The sequence below is a fragment of the Pipistrellus hanaki genome (assembly GCF_964339955.1).
Source record: "Pipistrellus hanaki genome assembly, chromosome: 2".
Lineage (NCBI taxonomy): Eukaryota > Metazoa > Chordata > Mammalia > Chiroptera > Vespertilionidae > Pipistrellus > Pipistrellus hanaki.
The window spans coordinates 172,749,431-172,770,826 of NC_140504.1; the positions used below are offsets into that span (position 1 = coordinate 172,749,431).

The window sequence follows — 21,396 nt, forward strand, 5'->3', positions numbered from 1 at the left end:
CGGCGTTGGCTTGTTTCTCGTGGGAAGGAGCATGCTCAGAGTCATTTGTAGTCAGTGCTTAATGTCCTTGACTATCAAATCAACACTGCAGCTGGGAGGATCTCAGAGATCACCTATTCTAGTCCCTCTTTGTAAGAAATAAGGAAAACAGTGCCAGGAGGATTAGGAAGTTAAGAAACTTCACCTGACACCCATAGTTCACACAGAGCCGAGAGCCAATACTGGGAGCCAGGTCTCCTGGCCCTAGGCCAGGACTTGGCTGCCCTTTCACCCACTGGCACAGGGCACCCTGCAGTGCTGCTTGGATCGGACTGGATTTTTCCATTCCCCACAGTGAGTACTGGCTCTGTACTAGGTAATGCTAGAAGCTGCTACAGAGCCACCGACATGAACAGACACAGATCCTGCCCTTCACAAACTGAACAGGTTGACAGGTGATTTGTGGCATGTGCTTAAGAGTTATAACGCACAGCGGAAAATCGTGGAATGTGAATAAAGGGCCATGGGGGCCAGGAGAAAGGAGGGACTCGCTATGTCAGAGGAAGATGGGTATCAGAGAAAGCATGATGGAAGATCTGGGGGGAGAGGGGGAGGAAGGCATCTAGCCCAATTTTATCAGATTTCTCCCTACCCACTCTCAGCAGTCCTCAGGAAGGATATAAACCCTGGGTGAGCTTTTGTAATAAGGGGGCCTAGAAGCCCTGGAACCCGCAGGAGAGAATCGATACTCCAGTTTGGCTCAGAAAGGAACAAGAGTGACTACTGGGCTTCCTCTCCTCTTTTAAGGCCCGAGGTCCTGACGGGAACCCGGAGCCAATAAAGGAATCAGTCTGTGCTGGCCTCTTAAAGCTGACGCCGTTCAGGCCAGGTGCACGGGGGTTTGGTGCCTCCACCTCTGGGCTGGGTGCCCATCTCCGTCTCTGTGCCCGGTGTGGTCCCAGATGTGGCGCCTCCTGCCCCCTTCTGCAGCCACTCGCCTGCAGCCCCCGCCCCAGGAGAGCCCACCCCTTCAGCGCCAGAAGTAAGCGACTCTGATTGCAGGAGCGGGACTTGGAGGCGCTGGTCAAACGGTTTAAGACGGACCTTCACAACTGCGTGGCATACATCCAGGAAGCCCGGGCCCTGAAGGAGAAGGTCCGAGGTCTCTTTGAGAAGTACGTGCAGCGGGCAGACATGGTGAGCTCTGCCTCCCTCCCCGCGCTCCCCCTCTTTTCTCCCGGTCTCCCCTCGCTCAGAGGCCCCTGTGCCCCGTCAGGTGGAGATCGCAGGGCTGAACACAGACCTGCAGCTGGAGTACAGTCGCCAGCGGGAGCACCTGGAGCGAAACCTGGCCACTCTCAAGAAGAAGGTGGTCAAGGAGAGCGAGCTGCACCGCACCGACTATGTCCGCATCATGCAGGTACCTGCCCGCTCCGGGAAGCTCCCTCAGGGGCTGAGCCATCCCCGATGAGAGAGCCTGTCAAGGGCCCCTTGAGACCACCTAATACTCAGGGCCCCCAAGGGTCCAGGGGACCTACTAGCTTTCCCTAAAACATTATCTCTGACTCCTCTCCTCTGACCTCCCAGAGCAGGGGTCCTCAAATTTTTTAAAGTGGGGGCCAGATCACGGTCCCTCAGAGAGCTGGAGGGCCGGACTATATGAACTACTAATTCCTACTGTAACACCTCGGCTGCGCTCACTGCCCAAAAAACCTGGCGGGCCGGATCAGACTCCTCTGCGGGCCGCATGTGGCCCGCGGGCCGTAGTTTGAAGACCCCTGTCCCAGAGCTTGTCCTGGCTGTGACATGGCCCAGAGCCCGCCAAGGAGGTCTCCTTGGCATCTCTATGCCCAGGCACCTCCCAACTTCATCCGTTTCTTTGTTCTGCCCCGTCTTTATCGGAAGCACGCCTGTGTCCTGCCTCACTCCTCTTGTCCCATCCCCTCTGGACCTTCATCCCCGTGATTTTTAGCTCTCCTGAGTCACACTCTCCTTTTCCTTCCCTCTGTTTCCAACTCGTATGTCACCTACTTTGTTCTGCTGCTTTTTATTCTGCTACCGGTATCACATGATCCCTGCTGGCCAAGCTCTCTCCTCTGAACACGCCTGCCTCCGCCCACCTCGCCTGACTTTTCTGGTGCCTCAGGTCCCTGCCCTTATCTCCTGGGTGCAGAGCTAGCCACACCCACCCGGAGAGGTGGCCTCGCTCTGATTTAATGAGCTCTCCACGCCCACCGCCCAGGTCCTCCACGGTCTGCGCAGAGAGCCTGACCCCATTACCGCCGCCTCCAGGAAGCACGTTATCAGGATTGCCGGTCGGCCTTCTCCTGCCAGATTTCTGTTTGGGTATCAGTATCGTCTGAGGCAATTAATGCGAATTAATCAGAATCCCATATATAAGGCACATACCTTTTAATGCTTATGTGTCCTTAACGCCATAATTAAAATACTGGGATGGGGATGGGCTGCAGTTGGACAGAAACAAGCCAGTGCCCAGCTTGGCCAGCCCACACACCACTGGGCAGAGGGCACTGTGGTTCAGGCCAGGCCCTGACACAGTAGGTCTTGCTCCATCTTACAAACAGCCCCGGTTTAAAAGCAGGGTTTAAAAACAGCCCACACCGTCAATAACCACTGCCCCCTGCCCCCTGCCCTCTCCTTCCCCCCTCCCCTCCCCCAGGCAGGGCCCTGAAAGCAGTCAGAGGCCCAGAGACGGGAGTGGTCATTGGTGGGACCCTTAGGCACGAGCAGCTGACACCCAGAGCCATGGCTGAGGGTCTCAAGTGCCCCTGTGCACAAAGAGCCCACAGGAGTGCAGCGTGCTGGGCAGCGGGGCAGTGGGACTGCAGAAGCAGCTGTCAGCAGGGGGCATTGCTGAGCTCTCAGCGCACAGGCCTGGGGTGGGGAGAGGGGGCGATGGGGGCCAGGTGCCTGTCTCCATGCCAAGCAGATGCCCAAAGTAAGTGTCAGTCCAAGGAGAAGAAGGAAAAGGAAAGAAAGTGAAGACCGCAGGCCAGGTGGGAGCAAGCCTCACCTGAGGCTGCTCGGGGTAGCCTACCGTCCTCTTTTGCTCCTCACTACCCCAGGGGCCGTGTGCCCACTCCTGCTGGGCCAGGGTGCAAGCTGGAGTAGAAGGAGCAGAGGAGATCCAGGCAGGGCTCCTGCCCAGCCTGCCACTCCCCATGGCAGGCAGAGGGAAATCCCTGGAAGAGCGTTTTTTTGAGCAGCATTGTAAACCCATGTGCCCCGGAGCCCGCAGAAGTGCCCCAGACAACTGCAGGGAGCAAGAGGGGGGCCGGAAGGCAGGGTCCCCCCCTCCCCCCCCAACCAGGGAGACGGCCTTGCTTATTGCAGCAGGCTCTGTAAACTTTTGTTGGGGAGATTTTTTTTTTTTTTTTTTTTTTTAAGGAAAACTTTCAAAACCATTGGTCTGGGTTTTAAAAATCGTTCCTTTCTTTAATCTTGAGTTGAAGGAGAGGGGCCGGGCCAGGGTCAGGCAAAGAGTCAGGCAGGCACTGGCGCTGGGCAGACCCCGCTTGTCCTGCCTCAGCCACTCTTGTGCAGGGGGCAGACATGGTGACACCATGAGTAAATTCCTTAATGTCTTCAGGAATGCCTTCCCTATCTATAAAATGGGGAAGAAAACACCAGCTTCAGTGAGGTTTGAATGAGAGATCTAATAGGATGCTTTCGGCACTGGCCAGGTCCAGAACAGGTGCTCCGAAATGCTCTTTCCTTCCTGTCCCCCAGCAAGAGATCTAGTTACAAACCAAGGAAATCCTGAGGGAGCGCCTGGGAGGCCACCACACGGACCAAGGGTACCTGTGGGCTGAGAGGACAGGAGAGGGGGCCGCTCCACTGACCCCAGAGCCCCAGCTGGTGGCCTGGATGCCTGGTGCCTTGGTAAGGAGCCGTGTCTGCAGGTTCCAAGGCCCTGACACTTCAGTCAAAAAGAGGGCAAGGGCCGAGACCGGTTTGGCTCAGTGGATAGAGCGTCGGCTTGGGTACTGAAGGGTCCCGGGTTCGATTCTGGTCAAGGGCATGTACCTTGGTTGCGGGCATATTCCCAGTAGGGGGTGTGCAAGAGGCAGCTGATCGATGACTCTCTCTCATCGATGTTTCTAACTCTCTATCTCTCTCCCTTCTTTTCTGTACAAAAATCAATAAAATATATTAAAAAAAAAAAAAAAAAAAAAAAAGAGGGCAAGGAAGGCCAGGGCGGACATGGCATCTGAAAGAAACTCATTAGAAAACAGAAAATGAGGTCACCGTCTCATTTGCATGTTCAGGCGGGAGCCTGGGGCCTTTCTACTCATTCTCCAGCACACGTGCAGATGTGAAAATAAGAGTTGTTAGGGAGTACAACTATCTAGGACACATACTTTGCTCTCTCAGTATACATGCTTTGAGGGCTTCTTACATGGCAAGTGCTGGCCGTCCATGGAGGATTCCAAGATGAGTGTGATAGTGTGCCTACCCTCAAGGAGCTCATCGTAGGGAACTCTACGCCAGGGAACGTGAGCAAGATACAGTGAGCACTGCTCCACCCCGGGTGTCCGGGGCTGTGAGCTCACCTCCGAGGTGGGCTTCCGTTAGGGAGTGTGGCATTTGAGCGGGCCATGAAGGATGAGCAGAGAGTGGACTGGGAGCCAATGGGGAAGAGCCTTTCAGGCAGAGGGCACTACCCGAGGACAGGCAGAGAAGAGAGAGGCCTGCGGGGTGGTTGGCACTCAGGAGACCTTACTTTATTGCACAGTGTGGGGGCAGGGAGAAGGGACCCACTGGAACAGCATGTAGCTTGGGGTCCCATGGAAAGGGCTTTCCATGCCACACCAAGAAGCATAAAGCTTATCTTATAAGCGGGCTCCATCTGAGGTTCCCTAAGTGGGCGGGGGTATTACAGAGGTCAAGTCCATTGGCAGGTGGAAAGGCTGGTGGAGAAAGGTGGGTTCAGGGAAGACGAGAAGGATTTGGAAGGGGAAAATGTCAAAAGCCATTTCAGAGTAAAAATGACGAATAGAAATGTCAGGTTGCACGTGAGAAGGTTGAAAGAGGAGCAGAGAAATGGCTCATTTGCGCAATTAGGCCGATGGCGAGACCTGTGGGCTCCAGAAAAATGCCACCAATGCAGGGCTGCCACGTCCACAGAATACATCAGTCGCCTGTTCTTGCCACCCAGACACATTCTTAAAGATGTCAACTCAAGCTGAAACCGGTTTGGCTCAGTGGATAGAGCATCGGCCTGTGGACTGAAAGGTCCCAGGTTCGATTCCAGTCAAGGGCATGTACCCTGGTTGCAGGCACATCCCCAATAGGGGGTGTGCAAGAGGCAGCTGATCGATGTTTCTAGCTCTCTATCCCTCTCTGTAAAAAAATCAATAAAATATATAAGATGACCCCCTAATTTTACAGTTAAAACATAGGTTTAGGCCTATATTCGCTGTATAGGACTACCCCCCACTTCAAAGAAAAGACTTACTTTGCCATCAAGATCTGCAGGTAATTTTTGTGCAATTTTGGTCTTTTGCCCCTGATTTTCGGTTGACTTTTTTTCGGTTCAAAAGTTGTCTTATACGCCGGAAAATACGGTATTTTTTTTTAAAGATGTCAACTCAGGAAAAGCCAGTAGGGGGTGCTCTAGGCATTCCTTCCCTTCCCTGCCCAACATGGGTGTTAAAACTGCCAGTCTGTTCCCATCTGTGACTCTCTGGCGTCAGTCTCCACAAAAGGCAAACCTGGCCGGCTTGATGCAGCCCTTTATGTGGAAGGTTTTGTTTTATATATATATTTATATATATAAACTGACTTTATCATCCCCAGCCAGTCTCTCTTACATACCCGACGACTTGGCACCTGATGAGCCTGAGCTGGCGGTTCCCTGCCAGAGCTGCTGAGTGGGAACCTGGAGAACTGGAGGGCTTTTGTAGGCCATCCTGACTGAAGAGGGATCGGGAACAGAAGGTTCAGCCAACGGTTGTATCCACGTTTTAAATTCACTGAGCTACTCAAAGCTCACACAGGCATGCCTTGCTTTATTGAGCCTCACAGACACTGTGTTTGTTACCAATTGGAGGGTTGTGGCAACCCTGCATCAAGCAACACTGTCAGTGCCACTTTTTCCAATAGTTCAGATGAAGGTTAGCATTTTTGAGCAATGAAGTATTTTTTATTCAAGGTCTATCCATTGTATTTAGACATGATGCTATTGCACACTTAACAGACTAAAGTGTGTGTAAGAATAACATATGCACTGGGAAGCCAAGAGGTTCATGCGATGTGGGTTGTGTTATTCGCTCATTGTGGTGGTCTGGGACCAAACCCATACCATCTCCCGGAGGTATGCCTGCCTGGACAGTTGATTTCGGTGTGACCTCTGGACTCCTCGAAGCATGAGCCACCCCAGAAAGTACTCCTTAGGGAGCCAAATCAAACCTGGAAGTTATGATTACCCTGACTATGTTACTCTTATTATTACTTTCATCAAGTATTTAGTGCCTCACCTCCTGCTTGCTCCCTCTTGACTGCAGGCCTGAAACACTCTTCCCTGTCCCCTGCCACCCCATGGAGCCTTCCTCACATGGGTGAGCACCCCTCTTCAAACTCTCAGGGCATCTCTTGGCATTGGATCTAAGCTGAACCTCCTGTGTCTGGCACCATGACCAGTGCATAGTAGGTTTTCAGAAACTTGTTCTTAAGTGATTTTTTTATGAATGGATGAGTGAGTGAATGAATGAATGAATGAACGAAAGAACAAACTCAACAGGGCAATCAGGCTGCATGGGCCTCGGTCACACTCTAATAAGGACTGAGCCATGAAATGGAAGTGCCCAAGTTCTAATGATGTACCTCGTCCACGAGGGAGGGAAGAACTGACCAGCATCATGGAGATGCCCAAGGCTGACAGTGGGGTCAGAAAGAGGCATTCACACCTAAAGCTATCGGGAGCCAGAAGTCCCAAACATGTGACCGGGTTGTGGAGGGTGGAGTCGGGGAGAAAGCCAGGGCAGGGCCATTACAGTAGCAGAGGGGAGAGATGCTGAGAGCTGGTTAGGAATCACAGCAGGAAGGATAGACACGAGATTCCGTTCAGATACGAGATCCACAGGGTTCCGTGACCAAATGGATGGGGTGACCAAGAAGAAGTAATTGCAGGCATTTATGGAGAGGACTGGGGAAATGGTACCCTCAGCCTCTAATTTTTATCCCGATGACTGTCATTCGGTGGAATGAGGCAGGAGAGTGAAGCCGAGCGGCACCAAGTGAGCGAAGTGGAGAGCCCCCGAGCATGCGAGCGGCCCACGAGCTCACTGCAGCTCTCCCGAGCCTCCTCTCGCTCTGCGCTCCCCTGCCCGACCTTTACCCCCTGGTTTATAATTTCCTCCTTAGTAAGAATCTCTTATTCAACTTGGTATCCACTGCATTCGTTATTCATTTGCCTACCCATTCCACAAATATTTATGGAGCACTTCCCCGGGCAAGGCAGAGTTCAAGGTCTTAGAACCCCATAAACACCGGTACACATTTAATTGATCGTGTCATGATACAAAGGCAGCGTAGAGAAGTTGGGGGGGATGGGGAGGGGGCGCTGGCAGAGACTTCCACTGGCGAGCACCTGGGAGGAAGTGGGGCCGGTTCATCACCCAGGCCTGGGTGGGTGAAGAGGGTGAAAGATCAGATGGAGAACAGCTGCTGACTGTAGCAAAAACAGGCACAGGGCCTGGCCTGAGAGCAGGTGGTTGGAGATGATTGGGCACCTCATCCACGAGGGAGGGAAGAAGAACACTGGAATTAAGTGATACCCTGAAAATCGGAAGGTGTGTCTGACGTGCTCAAACAAAGAGGCTCTGTGGGGAAAGACTATGATGGGGTGTTCCTCTTGGGCCCCACGGGCATGTCCCCATAACCCAGACGAGCTGTCAGAACTCTGAGAACAGAGCTTGGGACCACCCCATTCTCTGGGCTCAGACTCTGCACTCACCGTGCCCCTGTGGAGGCACAGTTTGCTCCCGGCACAAGTCCGTTCCGTGTAGGTTTGGCCGCATTGGCTTTTTTTGGTAGTCAGCCCTGCCGGGCCTTGCTACCCACTGATGGCCTGGCTCACAGAGGGGCGGCAGCATCTCTTAGGAGCTCGTTAGAAACGGAGACTTTCAGAACTAGTTGCAGACCTACCGAGTCCAAAGCCGCATTTAACAGGATCCTCAGGTGATTGCATGATCAATGGGAGGTGCCGCTGTAGACAAGCCAAGTACTGTGCACTTAGAGCAAAATGGCCAGTGTCTCTCTGGGCCCGTGGGGAAGGGGACACCTCCGCAGAGCCACCCTTGCTGCCCTCGTGCTGAGGATGAAAAGGAAGGCAGCGATCTGAGGGTGGGAAGGGAAGAATGTCCCCAGGGGCAGAGCCCCACCCGGCGCCCAGCAGGCTCTTCGTCCTCACTCCTGCCACTCCCTTCTCTCACTTGGGGTTCTGGGATGCAGAACTGCTGCGAGGCGCCCGCCCGCCCGCCCTCCGTGTCCTACTTTTGTGCCTCTCTCCGGCTGTTCCAATTGCCTAGGAGTCCCCTTACCTTCTCCCTGGCAGCTCCTTCAAGCCTCAGCCCACGGACCTATTCCTGGGAATCCACCCTGGTCATCCAGGCAGAGCTACGCACCTGAGCTCTGTGCCCCACTCCTGCATCTCAGGGCAGCCACACATCGCACTGTGCCAGGTCCCCCACGAAACCTCAGCCTCCTCAAAGCCTGGTCTCACTTTCTGTATACCTCAGGGTCAGCGCAGTGCCTGGCACATAATTGGCACTCACACATATGGGATGGGTGATGCATGGATGGGTAGGTGGGTGGGTGGATGGATGAATGGATAGATATTATCCAACACAAGAGAAGTGAACTTCAGATGGATGTTGCAAATATTAATTGTCCACATACTTTTCTGGGTTCCTAACTAAACAGTATCCTGTGGAGGGGGGAGGGAGGGTAGAAACCATATCTTTTTCAGTCTACATCTCAGGGCCATGGCAGATGCCCTATAACCATAGGCTCAACAATTAATGACCAAAAAGTGAATAAAGGACAGCACTGTACTTAAGAGCTTGTAACTGTGGAGCCAGGCTGTCAGGCTCAGAATCCTGACAAGGTCACTTACTATCTATATAATTTAAGCAAGTCACATAACTTTTCTGGGCCTCGGTTGCCTCTTTTGTAAAGTTGTGATTGTAATAGAATCTACTAACAGGGTTATTATGCTTCTTCAATGCATTCAATTCATATGAAGTTCTTAGAAAAGTGTTGTTGTTGCTGTTGGTGTTGGAAAGAGCCTGGATGGATGGAAATTGTGTGTACTGTCTGTATCTCATGTTGCTAGAGTCCACCTGAAGGTAAATTAGCTGATGCCTCAAGAGGCTGAGCCATGAGCTGGGACAAAGACTCATACCCTAATAGAGGCACCAGGACCAACCCCACCCATTCCCCACACCCTTGGCCCCTAGCCAGGGCGTGCCCTGCGCCCACTGGTCACTCATCCATATTCACTCTCTTTCCCTCCTTTGACGCAGGAAAATGTCTCCCTCATCAAGGAGATTAATGAGCTCCGCAGGGAGCTGAAGTTCACCCGCTCCCAGGTCTATGACCTTGAAGCAGCTCTGAAACCGACCAAGAAATTCCAACAACAAGAGGCTCCAGAAGCAGGTACTGTCCCCAGTGGCTAAAGGAGATGGACATTGGGACAAACAGACCAATGGCAGCCATGGGCAGGTCACCCTTTGGCTTCCGAGGGAGCCTCTCCTAAGTGTCCTCTGGTACCAGGTCACTTCCACCCCATGGCCTTCTGGGAGCCTCTCATGCCACACACCTGCTCTCTACAGGGTCTGTGAGGACCTAGCACATTCAAGTATATGCAGGTCCAAAATCCTTAGAGTTAGCCACAGTGTCAGAATCTTTCAGATCTTAGAGCAGCGATTTTCAACCTTTTTTTATCTCATGGCATGCAGAAACTACTAAAATTCTTTGGCCCATCAAAAAATATATACTAGTATATTTTGCTGATCTGACCAAAAATAGGGATAATTTTGATTTATTCACACTAGACAGCTATTTTTTAAAATATATAAATATATTTTTATTGATTTTTTTTTTTTTTTTTACAGAGGAAGGTAGAGAGATAGAGAGTTAGAAACATAGATGAGAGAGAGAGACATCGATCAGCCACCCCCCGCACCCCCCACAGGGGATGTGCCCGCAACCAAGGTACATGGCCTTGACCGGAATCGAACCTGGGACCCTTTAGTCCGCAGGCCGATGCTCTATCCACTGAGCCAAACCGGTTTCAGCTAGACAGCTCTTTTGTTGGCTCTTGTCATTTCTTTTATTTGACAGTCTAAGGGAAAAGAGGTCAGTGGCCCTGACTAGTCAGGTATTGCATGTTTAAAAATTCTTGTAGCACACCTGTTAAAAATCATTGTCTTGCCGAAACCAGTTTGGCTCAGTGGATAGAGCATTGGCCTGCGGACTGAAGGGTCCCAGGTGCGATTCCAGTCAAGGGCATGTACCTGGAGTTTCGGGCACATCCCCAGTAGGGGGTGTGCAGGAAGCAGCTGTCGGTGTTTCTCTCTCATTGATGTTTCTGACTCTCTGTCCCTCTCTCTTCCTCTCTGTAAAAAAATCAATAAAATATATATATTTTAAAAATCATTGTCTTAGAGCATACTGTATACTGTATATTACATGGAAGCCCTAGAATAGTGTTTCTTTTGTGAAACAGCTGAATATTTACACTACACTTCATAATTTTATTTATTTATTTATTTATTTATTTATTTATTTAATCTGCATATTATCCTTTTATTACATAGGATTACATAGGATATTCTTTTTTTAAAATAAATCTTTGTTGTTCAGATTATTACAAATGTGTTCCTCTTCCCCCCCCCCTCAATTGCTCCCCTCCACCAGGTTCCCACCCCACCCTCTGTCCTTTCCCCATCGCCCATTGTCCTCATCCATAGGTGCACAGTTTTTGATCAGTCTCTTCCCGCACCCCCACTCCCCTTTTTCCTGAGAATCGTCAGTCCACTCCCCTTCCATACCTCTGATTCTATTATATTCACCAGTTAATACTGTTCATCATATTTTTTAATTCCCTTCGTTTTTAGTTTCACTTGTGGATAGTTACGTATTTGTTGTTCATAATTTTTATCTTTATCTTCTTCCTCTTCATAATTTTAAAATGCATTTCATTTTTAGAGCTTTGTGCCTCTTAGAACTATGGATAAGAGATGGAAGACCTATATAATTAAAGACACATAAAAAATCAGAGACTGTTAAAAGGGAGAGGGGGAGATGATATTAGAAATTGTAAATGAGTTATGACTATAATTATATCCTAAAGTTCCTTTGAATTTCTGACAACCAAGGCAAAAAGAGAAACAAAGAAATATGATTATTTACATAGTTTTCATTTATGGATAAAGAAATTTTCTTTTTCTGGAGAAAGAAACCTTTCTCTATTACTAAATTACATGAAAAGCTTATCACATGGATGCTTATGAAAGGGGTGTTGAATAATATAACTGCTAGTCTATAATTGTAGGTTTTCAGGCAGTTTAAAAAAAAACATTCTTTAGGTGTCTGTTTCTTACCTGGACAGTCAATAAAAACCAAGAGGGTAAGGCATTTCTGTGGGAAATTAAGCCAACATGGTTCAAGTATATTGTATTCTGGTGGTTTACATTCAGGAATAAAGCTTAGGAACCTTGAAAAAACATCCCATTGCTGAGGACTGGGTCTTCCAAATATGATTTGTCTCCTGTACTGTGGTTATATAAGATACTACCATTGGGGGAAAGGTAGTGGGAGGACACAAAAGAACTCTCTGTACTATTTTCACAACTTCTTGTAAGTCTTAAACTACATTTATAGATAGATAGTGTGTGTCTATATTTATAGGTAGGTAGGTAGGTAGGTAGGTAGATAGGTAGGTAGGTAGATAGATAGATAGATAGATATAGATAAATGATAGATAGATAGATAGATAGATAGATAGATAGATAGATAGGTAGATAGATGGATAGATAGATACCCTGTTTCCCCAAAAACAAGACAGTGTCTTATATTAATTTTTTCTCCCAAAGTTGCGCTAGGTCTTATTTTCAGGTGATGTCTTATCTTTCCATGTGCTAGTCTTATTTTCGGAGGATGTCTTATTTTCAGGGAAACACTGGTAGATAGAGTGTGTGAATCTTCTGTGCCCTTGTCATTAGAGTTGATGAGAAATTAACACAATAGTAAACTCTCTGAGTGGCACTATCAGATCTGAAGAATGACATAAGAGCACATGTATTACAAAGACCAGGCGCTTGACAATTGCAAAACTTCACTTTAAAAAACAGGCCACTTCGTTGGCCTGCGGACTTAAGGTTCCCAGGTTTGATTCCAGTCAGGGTCATGTACCTTGGTTACAGGCACATCCTCAGTGGGGCTGTGGGGGGGGTGGGGGGGAGTGATCAATGTTTCTCTCTCATCAATGTTTCTAGCTCATCTCCTCTCCCTTCCTCTCTGTAAAAAATCAATAAAATATTTTTTTTAAAAGGATTATGCCTGAGAGTCCTAGCAAATAATTCATTGAGAAAATCCTCAGGGTGATGTATGATATATCTATCTATGGTATACCTATTATAGTCATGGACATTTTCAGACATATTCAGAAATTGAGAGAAAAGTCTAATGAATCCATCCTCCAACTTCAGTAAGCATCGATTTCTCACACTCTTGCTTCATTGGTGTCCCTGCCCCTCAGTAATTGCCCCCACACCCACCATGGATTATTTTTAAGCAAAGCAAACATCATAGCACTCATGTAATATAGTTTTCTCATGGGAGATATTTACAGTTCATAACAGTTGGAGACATATGTTACCAACTGCTTACCTGGATCATGAACAGTCTAAGTCAAACCTCTGATTTTGAACATGGGCCCACCAAGACAGGCTAACTCAAAATTTATGCCCTCAAGTTGTTTAAGGAATTGACCAGTTTGGTTGGCTTTTAAGAATTTTTTATCCAAACAGGCGAGGTTGCCATCTCCAAACCACCATTTTAGTTTTAGCAGCATTTATTATTAAGTTTTTATTCACATAATTAACTAACAGGTCTGCTAGACACACCTGCTTGTTTTCAATTACTAAAGCCACATCATTCAAACTTCTAATTAAAGATGGTTAATTGAAAACCTACTAAAATAGCACAAGTCATAAGATCTAAAAAATAAAAATAAAAACCAGAAGGAAATAAGACACACAAAAAATTGAAAGCTGAAAATGAGTGGTAACTCCACTTCATAGGCACATGAAACCTGACTCCTAAACCAGGTTTGGGAAAAGGAGAGGAAATATAATCACAGAACTCTCAAAAGGCTCAGAAATTAGCAGAAGCTGGCATCTCTGGAGGTGGGAGTAAAGTGGGCCGGAAAACAAAAGGGACATTAAAAACAGTTATTTGATCCACCCGGTGTCTGATAGAATGGTTAAAGATAGACCCTCACATCCCTAGTTGGTTTGGTCCAAGGGATAGAGCATTGGCCTGTGGACCTAAGGGTCCTGGGTTAGATCCAGTCAAAGGCCTATGCCTCGGTTGCAGGGTCCTCTCTGGCCCAGGCCCTGGTCAAGGCACTTTCAGGAGGCCACCAATTGATGTGTTTCTCTCACATTGATAGTTCTCTCTGACTTTCCCTTTCTCTTCCACGCTCTCTAAAAATCAATTAAAAAGTATCCTCAGGTAAGGATTGAAAAAAAATGATAGACCTTCAACAGGGCCATCATCATTAAAGGTTAGCTTTCCAAAGAAAATAAGGGGAGATTTCATGCAAAGGATCAAAAATTCCAATTACAAAATACAAAATCACACAAAAATCAGTTGCATTTCTATACACTAAAATAACATAACTTGTTTTCCTTTTCTATTTTTTTTAAATATATTTTATTGAATTTTTACAGAGAGGAAGGGAGAAGGATAGAGAGCTAGAAACGTCAATAAGAAAGAATCATCGACCAGCTGCCTCCTGCACACCCCCCCCACCAGGGATGTCCCCGCAACCAATGCACATGCCCTTGACCGGAATCGAACCCGGGACCTTTCAGTCCGCAGGATGACGCTCTATCCACTGAGCCAAACCAGCTTCGGCTCTTTTCTATTTTTAAAAAACAATTCACTGTCAGCCCAGTTCTTTTATCATTGTAACTTTTATTTTTTTTAAATAAATCTTTATTGTTGAACATATTACATATGTTCCCTTTTTTTCTCCCATTGACCCCTTCCAGCGTCTCCTCCTCCCCCCCAGTCCTCTCACCCAAGGCCTTCAGCACCCTATTCTCTGTGTCCATGAGTTATGCATATATGCATACAAGGTCTTTGGTTGTTTATCTCCCCCACCTTCCCTCTGAGATTCCGCACTCTATTCCCTGCTTCCACGTCTCTGGATCCACTCCATTCATCAGTTTATTTTGTTACGTAGATTCCACATGAGTGCGATCATGTGATACTTGTATTTCTCTGACTCACTTACTTTACTTAGCATGATATTCTCCAGGTCCCTCCATGCTGTCTCAAAGGGTAAGAGATTCTTCTTTTTTACTGCTGCATAGTATCCATGGTATAAATATAACACAGCTTTTTTATCCACTCATCTCCTGATGAGCATTTGGGCTGTTTCCAGATCTTAGCCATTGTAAATTGTACTGCTATGAACATAGGGGTGCATACATTCTTTCTGATTGGTGCTTCAGGTTTCTTAGGATATATTCCTAGAAGTGGGATCACTGGGTCCAATGGCAGTTGCATATTTAATTTTTTGAGGAAACTCCATAGTGTTCTCCACAGTGGCTGCACCAGTTGGCATTCCCACCAGCAGTGTGCTAGGGTTCCCTTTTCTCCACATCCTCACCAGCACTTATCATTTGTTGATTTGTCAATGGTAACCATTCTGACAGGTGTGAGATGGTACCTCATTGTTGTTTTGATTTGCATCTCTCTGATGATTAATGACTTTGAGCATTTTTTTTATATGTCTCTTGGCCATCTGTATGTCCTCTTTGGAGAAGTGTCTATTTAGGTCCTTTGCCCATTTTTTAATTGGATTGTTTGTCTTCCTTCTGTTAAGTTGTATGAGTTCCTCATATATTTTGGATGTTAACCCTTTATCAGATGTATCATTGCCAAATAGGTTCTCCCATACAGTGGACTCTCTTTTCCTTTTGTTGATGGTTTCTTTTGCTGTGCAGAGCTTTTTATTTTGATATAATCCCATTTTTTTTAGTTTCTCCTTAATTTCCTTTGCCTTAGGAGATGTATCTGTAAACATAATGCTATGAGAGATGTCTGAGATTTTGCTGCCTATGGTTTAGTCTAGGATTTTTATGGTTTCACAATTACTAATACATTTAAGTCTTTTACCCATTTTGGTTTTATTCTTGTATATGGTGTAAGTTGATGGTCTAATGTTTTGTTGTTGTTGTTTGCATGTATTTGTTCAATTTTCCCAACACCATTTATTGAAGATACTCTCTTTCCTCCTTTGTCAAATATTAATTGAACTTAATGGCTTGGGTCTATTTCTGGGTTCTCTATTCTGTTCCATTGATCTATAAGTCTGTTCTTATGTCAATACCGGGCTGCTTTGATTACAGTGGCTTTGTAGTGTAAGAGAAGAGTACTTTCCTTTTTATTTTTTTAAAGTACTTTTCAATGTAAATGTCTTTTGCCTCCTTGGTTAAGTCTATTCCTAAGTATTTTATTCTTTTTGATGCTATTGTAAATTGATCTAACTGGATAGAAAAGAGAATGCATGTAAAAGGATCCCATTTGGTAGGTAAGAAATAGAGTTGTCCAAGAAGAAGAGGTCCAAACTCAGTCAAAGAACAGGGGCCTTGAGCACAAGGCAGAAAGAGAGGTCATGATGGGAGGATGGAGACCTCGTGTGTGCTAAGGGAGGGGAAACTACAGGAGTGGGTGCTGACACATCGTGGAAGCCAAGAACATTCCCCCTGAGGGTCCAGCCTGTGTGGTTAGATAATGGATGAGCCCTGGGCCCTGGTGGACACCAGCTATGCCCAGGATGATGGCAGCATCTGAGGATGACTGGGGATGGGAGAGTGAAGGGAAAGTCCTCAAGGAACATGAATGAGTGGCCACACCAGGAGAGGTAGAGAGGGGTCTGTCTCCAGGAGCAGGGGTTTTACCCAAGGAGGAGCACTGGAGGTTTAGAAGCCAACCAACGTCAACAGGACAGCGCCACCCTGATTGGGGTGGGGGATGGGAGAAAAAGCAGCCTGTACGGGAGGGACCTCAAGGCCAGCAGCAGCCTGGGGCTCAGGAGAGGTGCTGGGCCGAGGTCATGCCCAGCATTTGACTGTCACTCTCAAGTGTGTCTCTTCCCGTCTCCATCTTGTATCCCCAGCATCAGGGATTGAGTAGGTGCTCAATAAAACTTAGAGGAGGCAGGGAGGGAGGGGGGACATGCTGCCGTCCAATGACAGGCCCCCATTCATCCTGCTCTGTCCCTTCCAGGGCCCAGCGAGGCCACCCACCGCATCGCTCCCACCATGAGACTGAACGAGCAAGAAGAAATGGGGAGAATTATTGAAATGCAACGCCGAGAAATCCAAAGCCTCAGAGACCAGATCCAAGAGCAGGAGCAGGTTCCAGGGTTCCACGCCATCGGTGGAGTTCGCCTTCCTTCCCTCGGCTCGAGGATTCAATCTATAGTCAAGCTGGACACTGAGGTGCCCAACAAGTGACTCCCTCTGGTGAGCCACCTCCAGCCACACTAGAGGAAGCGCCGCGCATCTGTCCCCGGGGCCTTCTCTGGGCTGCCGTCCCTGTGGCACGCACCGCCCCAGCCCCTCTCCCGCCCTGGGGAGTTTGAGACTTGGTCAGAATAAAGGTGTTTGCCGACAACTGTGTCCAACTCTTGGCTTAGCCCAGGAGCTGGGGGAGGAAGAAGGGAAAGCGGGGACCCTGAGGACTTGGGGGTGTCTCCGGCTCATCCAAAGCCACCTCTCCCTGTGGAACTCACACCGAACTTGGAGCTGGGTCCTGCCTCCACGTTCCTCTCTGGGCCCCAAGGACGGGCTGCCTGCTCCCACTTTAAGTATCGCTGCCCACGTGTCTGACCTGGCTTTCTCCTCTGCCAGCCAGAACAGGACCTGACACAGCCTCCTCCGTCTGTTCTCCTTTATGAAACCTAAGGAGGATTTCCGAGGATTTGTGTAGAGATCGGAGTAAAAGAAAGAACGTGGCAAAGTTCCCTCAAGTGTCCCTTATCTGCTGACCCTGTGGTTAGGATTAGAAGCGGAGCCCCACCCTTATTTCTCTCACCTCCATGCCACTCTAGACTTGTTCCCCAAGGTTAAGGTGACCAGATATCCCGCTTTCGGCGGGACAGTCCCGATTTTCAACTATTTGTTCCATGTCCCGGGGCATTTTTAAAAAGTCCCAATTAAAAATAAAAATTAAAAAAACGCCGTGGGACGCAGGACAAATTGTTAAAAATCGGGACGTCTGGTCACCTTACCCAAGGCCCTCCCACTTCCCCCGCCCCCACAATTCTGGGGGACACCTCTTCCTCTGGGACCCATACTTCCACTGGGTACCCGCCACACGTACCAGAAAAGGCTGCTTTTATGCACTAAAGAGCAATCAGTATACCCAGACGCCCCTGTCCTCCCAGCTGCAGAGGCCGGGCACCCTTCTATACCCTGCTGGTCTCTGCTGCCTCTTAGATCTGAGTCCCCAGGGCATCTCCCCAGCTCCCCCCATCTGCTCTGGGCACTGCTCTTGGGTTAGTTTCCCCAGAGAGTGCCGAGGCATGGCCATCACACTTGGCAGGGCTCTCCTTGGGGCTGGGAAGAGCAGAAAGAAGGCACAAGGCAGAGGCTGTAAAGCAAAGTGTACACGGGACTCTCTCTCCTTGGCACTTCCTCTCTCCCACCCAGCCACACCCGCCACAGTGGCCAGCTCATCTCCTCCAGACCAGGCCCAGGAAGCAGGACAACGTTCAGGCACCCTGAGAAATTCGCCCACTAGGACCACAGACGGCCACGCTGGGTAGGCGGGCTCTCTGGGAGTCGGACTTCTCCATTCCCGGCCAGCCTTGCTTTGACCTTGGTAGAAGAAATGGACTCAAAATGAGTTTGGGGGGTCAGCAGGGCCCGATGGTGTGGGCGGTAAAGGCACCCACAGAGGCCGGTGCTGAGCCTGAGGCCCTCCCCACCCCCTCCCAGGCTCTTGACACACTGGCCTCCTTCCCATTCCTCCGAAAAGCCACGCTCTTCCCTGCCTCCAGGTCTGTCCACACCTCACTCAGCAAACTGCCACTCATCCTTCAGGTGATAACTGAAATGTCAGGGGACTGCCCCGACCCTGCCCTTCCCCTCCCCCCAAATTACACTCCCGAATGGCTTCCTTTTTTAACCCTCTGACAGATCCGTTCAGGTGTAGGTGCTGCCTCTCCTTCTAGGCTCTCATTCTCTGGGGGCAAGGCTCTGTAGGATTTTAAAGTTCACTTGGGTACCTGGGTGGGTCACTGATTAAGGGAACTAATAGTGGGGGCAGGGGGACCAGTTAGGAGGACACTGTGGCTGACCACGTGGGAGAGGACAACTGCTGGAACCAACATGGTGGCGGTGGAGATGCAGAGAAGTGAATCCTGACTTTAGGACCGGAGGGAGTTGGAGGCTGGGGTTGGGGGTGGGGAGGAGGGTGGCGAGGGGCAGAAAGACCCAGTAAGAAGGAACATGCCAAGGAAACGGGCCCTTCTCAGGGCCAGAAGGAAATGAATTCGCTGTGGCTATGAAGTAGCAACATTCAAATGACAGACTTTTCAACTTAAAAATGCCTTTGAATTGGCCTAACTGGTTTGGCTCAGTGGATAGAGGGTCGGCCTGTGGACTGAAAGGTCCTGGGTTTGATTCCGGTCAAGGGCATGTACCTTGGTTGTGGACACATCCCCAGTGGGGGATGTGCAGGAGGCAGCTGATCAATGTTTCTCTCCCATCGATGTTTCTAACTCTCTATCCAGCTCCCTTTCTCTCTATAAAAAAAAAAAAAAAAAAAAAAAAAAAATCAATAAAATATATATATATTTTAAATGCCTTCGATGGGGGGGGAGCAATGTTAAAATATGTACACAGATAATAATTTAATAAAAATAAAAATGCCTTCGAATCAAGATATCACATCTCCCCTATAAGATGAGCCTTAGGTTACAAAAGGAATGAAGTCACCAGCGCAGGGTCACGCGATGGAGCCAGGATTGCAGGCCGTCTCCCCAATGGCCTCCACATCCCGTGATCGTAAGCCTGCCCCGGAGACGCGTCCACGCAGAGCACTGGGCCAAGTGTTGGCGGTCTTAGGAGTGTGACATGTGGGGAGTCCAACCCAGAAGGGGAAGGCGCTGACACCTGCCAGCCAGCTTACCTCAGCCTGAGGCTGGCGGTGGCCCAGCTGGTGCGGAGGAGCTGGAGGACAAAGCCCGGCCAACGAGAGCCTGCCACAATGAGAGTCCGCGATGTTTTCTCAGCTGCACAAGGTGAGCACAGCCTCTTGCTAGCAAAGCTGGGGCCGGAGGAATAGTCTTGCTTTCCTCTCCACGTCTGCCTCGTGTGTTCCTACACCCACCTGCTGGGTGGCATGGAGTGGGTGGCTGCTGCACCTGAGACCTCCGTCCACGTGGCCTATGCTGACCCCAGGGGAAGGGTCTCACCTCATGGTGCCAACGCCTCCTTCACAGGGTCTTTTCGGCCAGTTGACGCCTCACTGAGGGGCCTGGCAGTCCCTCCTCCCGCAGCCTCAGGAACCTTGCTGGTCACTCCAGTGGCCAGGCATTGGCATATGGACTCCACTCTCACTCTTCGGGTTGCAGTCCCTCACGGAGCTCTGGGGACCCGTGCAATGCTGGGGTGATCGCGGGTGCCTTCGGAGGCTGCCCTCTGCCTGGACCCAGACTGCCAGGTGCTCTCCTGCCCTTCTTCTAGAGTCAGCGCCAGCTCTGGCCACACCACGTGGGTTCCCAGCTGAGCCTCCTCTGCCATCCTGTTCTCCCAGCACCGAAGGCCCTGCCCCATGGGCGGTCCTGGCATCAGTGTCCATCTTTCCTCATAGAGTGTGGGCAGCCATCACCAGCCGGCTGCTCCCAGGCAGTGCCTGAGGGACCCTGGTGAGCACGGGGATGTCCGTGTGTCCAGGAAGACCCCCCTGGCACTCATTGCTCTGGATTTGGAGTGGGAGGTAAGAGAGAAGACATGTCAGGACCGGGATTGGGGAAAAGGAGGGAATTTTCACAAGTTCCCTGCCCGGCTCTCCCTGGGACAGCTGGACCATGGGTCTGCCCGGGATTGGCCCCTCCTTGGGACCAGGAGGATACATAATAGTAAATGTCAGACAGGTGCGAGGGGAATACACAGCCAGCAAGCCTGTCCCTTCCCAGGGACACCTTTATAATGCTTTGCAAAGTGGCAAACCCATGTGATTCCCCCCCCCCCCCCAGACCCTGCCCCACAGTAGGCAGCCTACCCTACCCTTTCCCAGGGACAGGACTGCCCAGAGCTGCACAGTCCAGTAAGAGAGCCGCAAGCCTCCTGGGGCGATGGAGCCCTTGGAACAGGGCTAGTCTAAGGCACACGGCTCATCTTCAACAATCCATACAAAAGGAAAGACTCAAATCGCTCATTCAATCATTTGCATGTTACAGTGAAAACATTTAGGGGTTAAGTAACAAGTTTAATGTAGTAGCGTCGGTTTCTTTTCACTTTTTTAACGTGGCTACTGGAACCTTACATTGCATACGCGGCCCCTGTGACGTTCCTCCCGGACAGCACTGCTCTCGAGCTGGGACTGACCCCCTGTCGCCTCCACAGCACGAAGCGAAGAGAAGCTTGGACAGGTCCGGCAGAAGCCCTTTGTGAGCTGCTGGTGGGAAGGTAACTTTGGTTTTGTTGTCTTGTCTCTCCCAAACACATCAGGAGGAGAGAGCGCAAGAGGCATTCATTTCAAGGATCTCCATCCAGGAGACGGGTGGCGGCCTCCAACCAGCTCCAACCGGCAACCGCCTCAGCCCACCCAGAGCGCATGCGGTGTGTGGGGCCAGGCTCACTGTGAGGAGCAGAGCCCTGACCATGTCCACTTACACCTCAGGACCCTCCATCGGTACCTCCGCTGAGACCCGGCACCTCCCCATGGCATTCAAGGCCCAGCGCAGCCTTGAATCTTTTGTGCTTCATCTCACATGCTCCCTGCTCAAAGCCCCATCAGCTCACACTTCATTCAACAAACACTTACTGACCACTGCCCGTGTGCCAAGCACAGTGCTGGCTGCTGAGGCCACGATGGTTAGCAAAACAGGCATACACGTGTACCCTTTGGGGATCACATGTC

General features: G+C 49.6%; 1 protein-coding gene across 1 annotated transcript in view; it reads left to right on the plus strand.

Annotated features, from left to right (window-relative positions):
* CFAP57 (cilia and flagella associated protein 57) overlaps nucleotides 1–16,919 on the plus strand; it is a 55,073-nt gene extending 38,154 nt beyond the window's left edge. The window contains exons 20-23 of the mRNA XM_084874754.1: nucleotides 1,042–1,176; nucleotides 1,256–1,399; nucleotides 9,528–9,660; nucleotides 16,531–16,919. Coding sequence (XP_084730880.1) covers nucleotides 1,042–1,176; nucleotides 1,256–1,399; nucleotides 9,528–9,660; nucleotides 16,531–16,760 — 642 coding nt within the window. The 3' untranslated portion in view covers nucleotides 16,761–16,919. The remainder of the gene's footprint in view (nucleotides 1–1,041; nucleotides 1,177–1,255; nucleotides 1,400–9,527; nucleotides 9,661–16,530) is intronic.
* The last annotated feature ends 4,477 nt before the right edge of the window (nucleotides 16,920–21,396 follow it).